General features: G+C 36.8%; 1 protein-coding gene across 1 annotated transcript in view; it reads right to left on the reverse strand.

Moving 5' to 3' along the window:
* LOC21392372 (U-box domain-containing protein 5) overlaps nt 1–3232 on the reverse strand; it is a 6071-nt gene extending 2839 nt beyond the window's left edge. The window contains exons 1-3 of the mRNA XM_024169313.1: nt 3197–3232; nt 943–1017; nt 259–444 (exon numbers count right to left, since the gene is read on the reverse strand). Of these exons, the coding sequence (XP_024025081.1) occupies nt 259–444; nt 943–1017; nt 3197–3232 (297 nt within the window). The remainder of the gene's footprint in view (nt 1–258; nt 445–942; nt 1018–3196) is intronic.
* Between the last annotated feature and the right edge of the window lie 9813 nt (nt 3233–13045).

Genomic DNA, 13045 nt, shown 5'->3' on the forward strand with positions numbered 1-13045 from the left:
GTAGGGAAAAAGTTTGAAGTTTATCAAGAAAGTGCTAGTGCAGATGTTGAGAACGTTTCCATGATCTCCCTGTTTCTCTCTCTCTCCTTTTCCCCAAACCATAAGACAAATTGATAAAATTTGTTATACTACAAAGCTTTCTAGCAAGAACAGACCTAAGAGTTCCTACAAAAGGACAACTGTTTTATGCATCTCCATAATTTTGTAAATATATAAAGTTCACTACAAGCAATTCTTTTCAGCGAGAGAAATTGGTACCAAATAAAGTTTGCTAGACTCAGAGCAGTGCTGAATAATTGACTTTGCTTTATCCATCCAATCTTGCAATGAGCACAATGCTGGTATTCCAGACGTACATCGCGGTCGAGCAGACTCGATGGCTGAAAATATTGGTGCTAGTCTCTTAAGGAACTTAATGAGCTCTTGGCATATCAAAACATGCACCTGCAAAATTGAGCGTGTGATTTTAGCAGTATTAAAACAAGCAAAAGATCAGTATACATAGACCTACATAGTAAGTAATGATCAAGCCAACGAGCCTTGTGTTACGGTGAGTTGTATAAATCAAATTTCGATCCATAAAAATTCTAATAATCTCTCTGCTCGGTGACCTACAAATTGGGCATACGAAGAATTGTTGCCAACAGTGTTTCTGCAATTGAAATTTCACCCGTTCAATTGCACTTAAGATTAAGCGACCTCCTTAATGCAAGGGGCTGAAAAGGAAACATGAAGAACATTCTAATAACCTGATCTTCCATTTCCAATTCCATCTCTCTTCTGGTGATATCCAAACCATAATTACCGGCAGCATTGAAGTTATTTTCTATGTCATTGACTTAGCAATGACGAAAAGACTTGCAGCATAATGACAGAGCATTTATAAGAAAGTGCAGCAATTATTACCGAGTTAGTAGCGAAGGATGCAATAATTATCTTTACCTTAACGCTGCAATAATATGGAAATTCCAGAACACATGCACCTTCGTTATCCATTTCATGCAATTTAACTTCAATCTGCAGAGTTTCATAAGCAATTTGATACAAAGATTGAACTTGTATTAGCAAGTCTTCACCCACAATTTAAAACACGAATAGAGACAAGAATCACAAAACTGCATCGTCGTGAATATCCAGATAAGATGTGGACTGTATCTTCTAGTTGGAACGTTGGGAGACAATTTGAAGTTATGAGTGGAGAGCAACTGGAAATGAAAATAAAGCCTGGATTATTCCATATCTACTGTCCAGATTAACTGCGACTAAAATCCATTTGATCTTTCTTAATATATTTCCAACACCATATCTTTTTTTTTTTTCTTTTTTTGTGTGTGTGTGTGTGTTTTCAATTTGTTTAATTGACCGAAAAATAGAATTTAGTTTCCTAACTCATAGATGGAGGACGTTAACTTAGCCAAATAAAACCAAAAATAACTTGGAAAAATGAAGCAACTAAAGTAGCTCATATTATACACGTCAAAGGAAGTACTCTAACTCCATAATAATCAGAAACACACAAGCAAGCACTCTAAACTCCATATATTATTTACAAAATATAACACCAAAAGAAGACCACTTTGGACAATACTCTTTATATACTACAGCAAAATTCAACTAAGTCCATCCCTGTGGAATTAAGTTCCACAGCTGTAATCAAAACAAGGTAGACTCCAAAGTAAAACGCAAACAGAAGAGAAGAGAATTACCCAGTTCGCCCAGTGGAAAGTACCTTGCCAAACAAGAAATCGACATATATTATCTACCATAACAAGAGTTCAAGCTTTAGCAAACATGAAGTTTAGATTATAAAGCCTGTTGAATGAAATATCATAACCGTATTAAAGGAAGGTGGTTCTTTCTGTTGCCCCGTACATTAAAGTGTTGTTTTTCGGAATAGCAGGAGACGCATTTGACTTGTATGTCTGCCTTTGTTTTTAATGTTATTGTCAAACAAATACACTCAAAATAAAAATAAAAGGGTGAATAGGTCTGTTATTCTCTAAATTTTAAATTTGGTCCTTAAATTTTTAATTTAAGCATATTTAGTTTATGAATTTTTATTTTTTAATAATTTTAGTCTCTGACAATAAAATTAACGAATGATATTTGAAATTTAATAAAGATAAATATGTATCTATCGCGTAATAATTTAAGATTTTACAGAAATAGTTACGTTATATGTAAAAAAATTTCTTTTGGTACAATTAAAACCTATTAAAAACTATAATTTTTTGCATATATTGTAATAACTTACACAAAATTTTCTGTTATTATGCGATAATGAATGTAAATTATTTAGGTTAAATTTCATAGTGAATTTTACAGTCAAGAATTAAAAGTATTGAAAAGAAAAGTTCAGAAACTAAATATACTTATATTAAAAATTCAAAAACTAAAATGTCACTTCCTTTAAAGTTCAGAGACTAACAAAGCAAAGCTATTAATTAACTCAAAATAAAAACACAAGTACTCTTTCAGTAACTGACGAAAGGACCTGTTGCTCTTTCAAGCAGACAAAACTCTAGCTAGTTCAGGAAGCGAAAAACACAGTCCTAGAATCTCCGGACTAAGTCAAGCAAAAAATAAAAGAATAGTTTGCCAAACTAAGTCTAACGTTAGCTATTAGTCCCAAAAAAACTGTCTAATTGTTTTCTGTTTTTTTCCCCCCCCTGAATAAACTGTCAAATGTTTGGGATGTGGTATTTACATTTGTTTTGAAAGCCAACAAGACAAAAAGATAAAAAGATGAGAGAATTCAGTTCAACCAAAGAACAAATTTTCTTTACCTATGCTTACAAACATCATTTGCGAATAACTCATGCCAAAGAAAAATATGGTTTACGACTGGTCAACTTCCACAAGCGTCCCAATCTTATCAACAATCTTTCACACTTACGACCACGCTAAGAGGCCAGGAATCTCTCTCTCTTTTTTTTTTTAAGGTTAGTTTTACCTTCAAATTACATGCTTCCACGGAAGCAAAAGAATAAAAAATTGGAAAAATCAATTCCAGGCTCGTGCTGTGAAAATTATACTAGAAAATGACTTAAGCCTACTGAAGAGTTAAGCCAATGCAAGAAGGAGCATCAATAAAATACAAACAATTTAAAGAAGACAGAGAAGAACAGAAAAGGGGTGGAGAGATTCTCGTCCAAAATAGAAAAGGCAACGCCGAAGACTCAGACAGTGGACTGACCGTGACAACCAGTTCTGTATCTATCAGATTCCACATCATAGTCAAAAAAAATTCTGGAAGAATCTTTAGCTCTATAACTCAAAATTGATGGCCGGCACACATTACTTTTAACTTTTCTTATCATTTCGAGATTAAAATCATCATTTTGAAGATCTATATCTAACATTAGAAGATGAAAACAATTATACCACCATGATATGCTGTTAATAAGATATCTCCAAACCAATGGGCCCAACCAATATTTAAAGACCCAAAAGAAGGTCATACACACTCTTCCAATAAAATCATGATAAGTCGTCCATCCTGTTTCATTAGTCATCTTTTGATCAGATTAGAGCATCTGCAATACACAGTGCATTATATGTGTTAATTATAAATTTAACATTTAAGCGTAAAAAATACTCTTCAATAAGATAAGTTGATACTATTTATTTAGCTAAATTTCTCATACACTATATTTTATGATAAATTTCTCACAAAATATAGTATATAAAAAATGTAACATTTAATTGTTATTGGTTGAAATGTTTACGTTTTCATGTAATCATTACATCTTTTGCATTTTATAATTATTTTAAAAATAAAAGTTTACTTTATAACTTTTAAAGCTTAATGATTATAAGAAAAAGTAAATTTAACATTTCAAATAGCATTATACATTTGAGTAAATATGAAAATATCATACCATATCACATTTTTTTATGTTAAATATATGATTTTATTAACATTTATATTAGAGATGTACTTAACAAGAATAATCCCATCAAATTTATATCCAGCATGATAAAAAGAGCATATACCATTTCTTTCAAGCAAAAAAACGTTTTAAAATTTCATTGATTGGGGGAGGAACCTCATGCGTCTACTTCTTATCTTTTAGAACATTATTCCCATCGAATAAAATCTTGCTCCGTGAAGATTCAACAACCTAAATATTTTTCCCTCCATACATAACCTTTTATTCAAAAATTCCCTCAATGTGTGGTCGTGCAAGCTTTAAACATTTTTGGTGGCAGATGATTGGATGAGAAAGGAAAAGGAAGACTCTTTCAAATTATAAAACCTCAAGACTTTATAATTTGAACGACTCGACTTGTCTACTTAAAACAAAATAGACTAGATCGAGATAATTAAAACCTCAAGACTTTAATGGGAACATCTCGCTTTCAATATGGCCTACTGAAAATAGCAATGACAAATTGACAATGACACTGACATGCCACAGAATAAGAAACGAACATCTCAAGCCCCCCTAGTCCCTAAACCAACGTACCAAAAAACAAAAAAAAAACTAAAAGGACAGAAATTGATTCTTAGGCTCGTTCATTTTGCTGATTCGAGTTTAAAATTCGAGTTTTACTACAGTAAAAAACTCTCAGAAACAGTCACATCTAACTTTTTTGTTACAATAAAAAATTCTCACATAACATCACATCTCAACTCGAATTAAAAATTTAAATTAGCGAACCGAACGGACTCTTAATTTCTATCAATTTCCTTCTGTTTTTACACGAAAAATAAATGAATAAATAGGGTGGGGAGGGGAAACGGTCGGATAAATATCTTGAAGAAAGAGCACACTTTCCACTACATGAGATATATATGTGAGATTATAGGCATTCTACAGCAGATATTTTAGGGAAAATACTGCGTTTAGCTTAAACATATGACGTTTATTGTTTCCTCTCCTGGTCAGCCCCCTTCACACACGCAGCATCTCAAGGCAGAATCCAAGTCAACTTGTCCAAAATGGAACCAACTTTCGAGAAGAGAGAGAGAGACAGTGGGACCATCCTGAAACTCTTGGCATGATGCAACTTAACCATGGTTCTACGTACAATATACATACATATATACGTATACAAATATATACTAGTCGTATGTATACTTAATGTACGGTTTGATAATACTTTTAGATAAGAACTAAATAAAGACACGAACCTTTCATTAAGATCATTGTTAGCCAGTATAATCCACTATGAATAGGCCAATAAGCGATCTAAACATAACATGGCAGCAAACGGCACGCAATCTTCTCCAACACAAAATTGATAAAAAAAAATTGTCACGAAGGTTGTGTTAATTCAAGATGAATAAATTAATAAAACAAATGAGAAAAACCCAAATCCATTCAACAATGAAAAGAATTTAGGCATTAGGCATATTTGGGTTTGATATGGAGAGATAAAATTAAGAAAAAGAAAAGAATAGACCATGTAAATGCAAAATGATTCATAATCAGTAATATTGTTGACGGTTAATTTTGGTCAACTAAAGATTAACTCTCTGGAAACACTCACAGTAATCTCTCACAGATTAATCAAGGATTATCGTTGCATGAAAAGATAAAGAAGACATAAATTTATAGTGGTTCGGCAAAAATTCTTTGCCTATGTCCACTTGTGGATGCACTAATATTTTGTTAATTACAATCTTTTTGGAGTAGTAGAATATTGCGTAAAAAACTTAATGAATCCAGATGGCTCTACTTATAGGCCTTTTACATATGAGAGACCTCCTCTACATTTTCTGAGGTGATCATCCCCTTTCCTTAAATTCTAAGATTTGGTAGTTGTGTTTCCATGATTTCAGTTTCCAGGTCAGGCCAACCGCCCTTACCGGTTACCTGATTTCCTGACCTGAACCTTGGTAGTTGGTACAATATATCTTTTCTCGAGTTGACGGGATTTGGTTTAGATTGGACCGAGCTGCTCTCTTGACGTCGTGACCCTCACAACTCAGGTGAAGTCCTCGACGCATGTCCCCCTGCATGAACTCTCGTCGTCTGGAGGGCATCCCAGGTACGACCTTTTCCTCGACGTCAGCGACCGACTCTCGACTGGGATACCTCGGCGCTTGTTAGTCAAAGGAACGATCGATTCCTTGACCGTGGTGTACGAATTACCCTTAGACTGGAATACCACGTTGCCATGTTTCAAGCTATGCATTGTTGAGAGTATCACGTGGTCACTTTTTCTCTGCAGATTGTGGCGGCTGCTTGTCGATACAATGCCATCATTACAGCGAGTTTCTCAAACAGTGGAGCAGTCTTGTCGATCGTGTCAACAGTCACATGTCCCATACCATGGTGACACGTGGCAGTCAAGGGAAAAGTTGAAGCCGTTCGATCAAATTCACCTCTCTCACTCTTTTCCAAACTGTTAGATCGCGTTACTTCAAATTCACTATTGGATGGGGTCGGTTCGGATTCAACGGTTGAGATCGGAAGTCCTTTGGATTTCCCTAGGACCTCTGGGCTCCCACTCTGAGTATATATACCCCTCGGAGCAGTTTTATGGTTGTTCATTTACAGGCCGCCGGTACTCTACCGGATTTCCCCCAGAAGTTCCCTTCTCTGACTTCGAATTCCGCGTACATTCTCTGTGCGTTGTTCTCCTCTGTCTCCACGTTTTCAGACCTCCTCAAGAACTAGTAAGTTGTTTTGGTCTTGTTGCTTCTTCTATGTGTTTCTAGAACTAATTCCTGCAAAAAGCAACTTGTTAAGGAGAAAAAATGTACTTACTTGGTGTTGTTGATCATGAACCTGGGGATGAGTCCATGTGATATTGTCCATTTGGGTTCAGTCGCTTTTGCTGGGGGTCCTCAGGCTCGTTCCTAGGTTCTGGGGACCCTTGCATGAGTTTTACCTCATTTCTGTGTTCATGTGAGTTTGTTATTGTTAATCCTAGACTCTCAGACCTTTCTAATCCAAACATGCTTCTGTTTCTTCTCGAACTTTGTTTCTGACCTCTCGACCATTAGGCATTAACTCGACCCCTTTTATGTTTATTTTCAGAAGGTGTCGCCAAAACAGGTTAGAGGTTTAGAGGTCTCCACTTCCAGGGTGAGGGACGGCCCTGAGGAAGATGCGACGTCGAGCACATCATTGAGCGAAAGCGAGGATTATTTGCTCTGTCAGGTGGACGAATATGCCGAGGGGTTGGTCTCGATCTCTCAGCCAGACGAGCGCATTCTCCTCGACGATGAGGACGATGGCTTACGGGTCGGCCCTGCTGAAGGCCATGGCTACAGAGTGGTGTCGACCAGTGGCATCTCGGGGATGGTGACCGATGTCAACCCATCAAAAATATAGCCCCGGGTTGCCATGAAGGCATTCCATGATATGGGGATCGATGCCAACAATTTTTATTTAATTATTCTGACCCGTAATGATAGAGCTCACAACCCCCCTACCAACCACATGACTGTAATACCCGCTCTTTTAGTTTTGGGCAGACTCTGCCCTTTCACCCGTTCGTGAAGGCCCTCTGTGGCCTTCACAGGATTTCTCCCGCGTAATTGTCACCCAATTGTTAGGTGATAATAAACTCCATGATTATTTTGTGGAGAAAATTTTTGAACCTCGACATAACCGTCAAGGAATTTTTGTACTACTATGCCCTTAAGGGTTCCCCGGGGCAGAGAGGATTCTTTTACTTATGCTCCCATTCCAAATCCAAACCACCAATCCCTTTCGTCATTATTGATAAGACCTCCAGTTGCCATGGGTAGAAGCCTCAATTCTTTTTCCTTTGTAGCAACTTCAATTCCCACCTGCTCGACGGCGAGCGTCCCCTGGGAACGCAGACACTATTCAACAAATACTGTAGGTCTCCACTTTATTGGATTCTTGTAGAATATCTTCCGTTCGTCGAGCTATCTTACATACTTTGCTCTTAAATGTAGGTGAAGTTTCTACTCGACCGAAGCTCTCTGCGGTTGCTCTAGCACGGGTCGAGCAGATCTTATCTCTTTTTGACTCTAGCCATAGCTCTATCATTCTCAATACCCTGGAGAACCGCCAGTTGTACGGTCTAGTAGTCACGCTCGACCCTCCACGCCAGCCCGTTGCCCCTCATGCAGATCTTCTTAACGGTAAGCTGGACTTATAGTTTGATTCGTTATAGTCATTTTGGACCTGATTCTTTTTTCTTTTGCAACCGTGCCATCCACAATGAGGTATGTTCTCCCCATCAAGTCAAAAAGAGCAATGGAGATGCCTCCTATAGGTCATCGGGTCAGGCGATGACCCAAGCCACTCCAGCCCCTGGTGTCACCGAAGTTTCCGACCGTTCGAGGTTTGTCATCACTCCCCTTCCCAAGAGACAGAGGGCGGACGAGCCTTAAGGCCCTCTAGTGGTCGAGGGGTCATCTCGGGGTTCTCAGCGTCTCGACAAGGGGAAGGGCGCCGAGGTTGCTACTAATCTGGAGGTTCCTCCTGCACCTGAGGAGCCCCTCGTGATGCTGGGATCGAAGATTAATGACCCCCAATTTCTAGTCTCAGATGTGATCGACCACAATCTCAACGAGGCTCTGCGCCTCCCTCCTCGCTTCAGCCTTCCCATCCAGGTTATCTACACGCACTTTCATCAGGACTCCCGCGGCAAGTTTGCTGGGATGGACCTTCTAGAGTGCCAGTGCGTAGCGGTGATGGGCCAAATCTCGGCATGTTTTGTTTGCTTACTCCTCGACCTTTATTCTCACATAACTAATCTTCATGTCTTAACATGCCCCCTCATTTTCGTTGTCCAGGCTCTCAAAGCTATACTTCTAAATTATGTGAGCTCGAGATTTTGCTGAAGCAAGGTACCCCGTCGAGGGCTTCTGAGGAGGAGCTTACAGCTCTGCGCTCTGCTCGAACCGAACTCTCCTTGGACTTGGAGGCCCAGAAAGCCAAGGTCCAATCCTTTGAGGAGACGATCGTTAAGGAGACAAACAAGAGCATCTAGAAGGGCTTCAAGGTAGGATGCTCCAAGGCAGTTAAGGCATACCTTTCCTCTCCCAACTTCAACCGTGGTTCTACGTACAATATACATACAAATATACGTATACCAATATATACTAGTCCTTGTAAATGTATGTATACTTAATGTACAGTTTGATAATACTTTTACATAAGAACCAAATGAAGACACTAACCTTTCATTAAGATCATTGTTAGCCAATGTAATCCACTATGAATAGGCCAATAAGCGATCTAAACATAACATGGTAGCAAACGACATATTATATGTTCACGCAATCTTCTCCAACACAAAATTGATAAAAAAATTGTCACGAAAGTTGTGTTAATTCAAGATGAATAAATTAATAAAACAAATGAGAAAAACCCGAATCCATTCAACAATGAAAAGAATTGAATCATTAGGCATATTTGGGTTTGATATGGAGAGATAAAATTAAGAAAAAGAAAAGAAAAGAATAGACCATGTAAATGCAAAATGATTCATAATCACTAATACTGTTGACAGTTAATTTTGGTCAACTAAAGATTAACTCTCTAAGAATACTCATAGTAATCTCTCACGGATTAATCAGGGATTATCGTTGCATGAAAAGACAAAGAAAACATAAATTTATAGTGGTTCAGCAAGAATTCTTTGCCTATGTCCACTTGTGGATGCACTAATATTTTGTTAATTACAATCTTTCTGGAGTAGTAGAATATTACGTAAAAAACTTAATGAATCCAGATGGCTCTATTTATAGGCCTTTTATATATGAGAGACCTCCTCTGCATTTTCTGAGGAGATCAGCCCCTTTCCCTAAATTCTGAGATTTGGTAGTTGTGTTTCCATGATTTCAGTTTCTAGGTCAGGCCTACCTGATTTCCTAACCTGAACCTTGGTAGTTGGTACAGTGTATCTTTTCTCGAGTTGATGGGATTTAGGTTAGATTGTATCGGGCAGCTCTCTTGACGTTGTGACCCTCACAACTCTGGCGAAGTCCTCGACACATGTCCCCCTGCACGAACTCTCATAATCTTGAGGGCATCCTAGGCACTTGTCAGTCAAAGGAATGATCGATTCCTCGACCGTGATGTAACAAATACTAAGTCATCTTATATAGCAATCAACGGCCAAACTTAGTCACGGGACTGAATTGAAATGTGAAATTGTCTTAGGCAGAAGAAAAAGCATAAGAAGCACGCCATAAGGTCTATATCCTTCAAAATTTCTCTGTTTGGTAATTTGGAGTTGTTTGGTTGGGGGTTCGTACCCCGATTCGAGTCATGGTTCGTGGTTCGCTATAGTGTTTTCTCTCATAAAAAAATACACGTAAATAAAAAATGGTTCTAATCCATGAACCAAACATCTCCTACTCAATTAGTTTCAAGAGACACAGCATCCAAACAGTGTTAGTGTTACGCTCTGGTAAGAGGTCAAAATAATTATAATAATAATAGTAATAATAATAATAAACCTGATCGAACACATTAGGCATGCCACTTGTTTAAGAGTGGAAAAAAGTAATTAAATTTTATTATTCCGTTCTGATAGCAAGCTAGTGGAGAGAATCTAAAATGCAACAAAATCCTACCAAAGAAAATGAAGACGGGTCACTATTTCTTAACTGATAGTCTGATCCCCATATGTGTAGAGATGCAACAATGGGTTGGGGCCCATGGGCCGGCCTAGGCCCATCCTAACATAGTGAACGGCCGGGCCGGCACGGCCCGTTACTGTTCAAGGCACGGCACAGCCCATAAATATTAGTGGGCTGGGCTGGGCCAACATATATCGGCCCATGGGCCGGCCCTTGAAAAATCATGGGCCAGCCCGTATAGGCCCACGATGGGCCAACCCAGTCCGGCCCATCTAGGCCCATAATGGGCCGGCCCAGCTCAGTCCATCTAGGCCCATAATATTTTCATGTTTTTTTTTCTTTTTTTTAATAGTAATTTTGTCAACATCTTATGTATAATTATCCTGATTGTACTCTTTTTTCCTTATCAAGGCTTTGTCCTACTGAATTTTCCTTATAAAGCTGTTTATTTAATGAGGCAATCGTAAATAAAATATCTCTTTTCATATTTCCATTGACTATGCTGTTGGGAATGGTGTCCTAGAAGCATGAGATGTACTATGATATTTATTATTTATTTAATAAAAAAGTTTATTCATCATTTTATGTGCATATATTTATGAATATTTTATGAATATCAAATGAAAATTTCGTGATTATTTATGTAACCTTAAACATTATATATAAGTGTTGTATACGAGAGGATAATGTTTAAGGATAATAATCAAAAGGTGATGTTCGTAATAAATCTAATTAAAGTTCGTAATCTTTAATTAGAACATTACTAATACATGTCATTCCCATTTAGAATGGAACGGTGTTATCCGCACTGTTAATATGGCGTGATATTGAATGAGTGTATTACGCATAATGAGATTATGTGGAACAGGGACAAAGACACAATATGAATTTCTAATAATTTCCGTTAAGTATAGAAATTCTAATTGAGTCTACCGATGGTCATATATAGAACGGTCTTAATCCTGAGTTCTTGGCAAACTCCTATTTATGGATTTATGTCTTTTAATTTGCTCGGTACGGATTCTGAGACCCTGAATCCTATTCCTTATATTTTGGAGACATGATGAAGTAGGTAGCTCAGAATGTTATTATATGAGATGGAATCCATTCCTTCTTGAGAAAGAAGTAGATAAATAATTCTCTTAAGTGTTGATTCGGTACTTGGATTAGTTAGAGCGCTCTGGTTCATGAATGTGTTTTATGAATCACTATCCATTAGAGAATAAATGGTATTCAAGGATGAAGATATAATTAGAGAGGTTAACGGATTCTACCTGGCTCTAATTATGAATTATTTATGGAGGATTGATCTATATGCAATGACTATATCAAATGGACACTTAACAGTTTATAAGTAATTTATATCTATAATTTCAAGAGTGCAATTCCAAGTTTATAGTGGAGTAACTATTGGAATTAATGGAATTAATTAATTAATTAAAGGGTTTAATTAATTATTAATTTTATTAGAGCTTGCGATTATAGGTCCAATAGTCCCCGCGTCGTCCTACTAATTCCGCCAGACACAAAGGACAAAATGGGAATTTTAGAATTACAGAATTCTAAAATTAAACACTCAGACATAATTATTATTTAAATAATGTGATTATTTAAATTTAAATTTGAATACATCTAGATTTATCAATTTAAACTTATTTGATAAGTTGTTCAATTTAGAATTCAAATTAATTTAAGTGACTTAAATTGGAATTTGAATTTGAGTCAAAATTAGACTGCAGGATAAATGATGATTTTCTCTTCATTCCCTATCTGTTTTTGGCGCCACACAGGGATAATATCCTCTACACTTGGCCGGCCATAATGGATAAAAATAGAAGAGGATATTTTGTTCCAAATGAAAATAAGAGATAATTAACTAGCTTTATCTTGGAGATAGAGATTGGATTCCTTTTAGAAGTTTGACTTATACTCTATAAATAAGAGAATGATAGAAAATTGTGGACACAATTTTTGAAGATAATTTTTGACCTAATTTTTTGAGGGTGGCCGAAATTCCCTAGTAGAGTAAGAAGGAAAATTTTTCTGCCAAAAATTTCACATCGTGCATGCGTTGGTGTTTGTGGAAATTTGAGTGTTTATTTTAACCCATTTTTTATCTCAAGTGTGCCCACACACACGTCTACGTAGATTCAAGGAATTGACATGCAAGACTTTGGTTTTCTAAACACAAGGCTGTGGAGCAAGGATTGTTCGAGATCAAAGAACTCAAGTTATAATCCTAATCAGCCTCCAGGTATTTTCCCTAATTGAGTTCTTAATAAATAAATTAATATGATTAATTTATTCGTGCATAAATTAATATAATCTATAGAGTATCTCAAAAGTTTTGTGAAAATTTTTGTTTATTCTTGATCCGTTATCCCCACGCTTCCGCATCCGAATTCAATTCGGAAACCAACAATTGGTATTAGAGTGGTCTATAGACGGTATTAATTTATGCTCCAATTATTTGATAATCAAAATTAATATATTAAATATGTGATATTTAATTATGTATGTCTG

This window comes from Morus notabilis, unplaced genomic scaffold (assembly GCF_000414095.1).
Source record: "Morus notabilis unplaced genomic scaffold, ASM41409v2 Scaffold37, whole genome shotgun sequence".
NCBI lineage: Eukaryota > Viridiplantae > Streptophyta > Magnoliopsida > Rosales > Moraceae > Morus > Morus notabilis.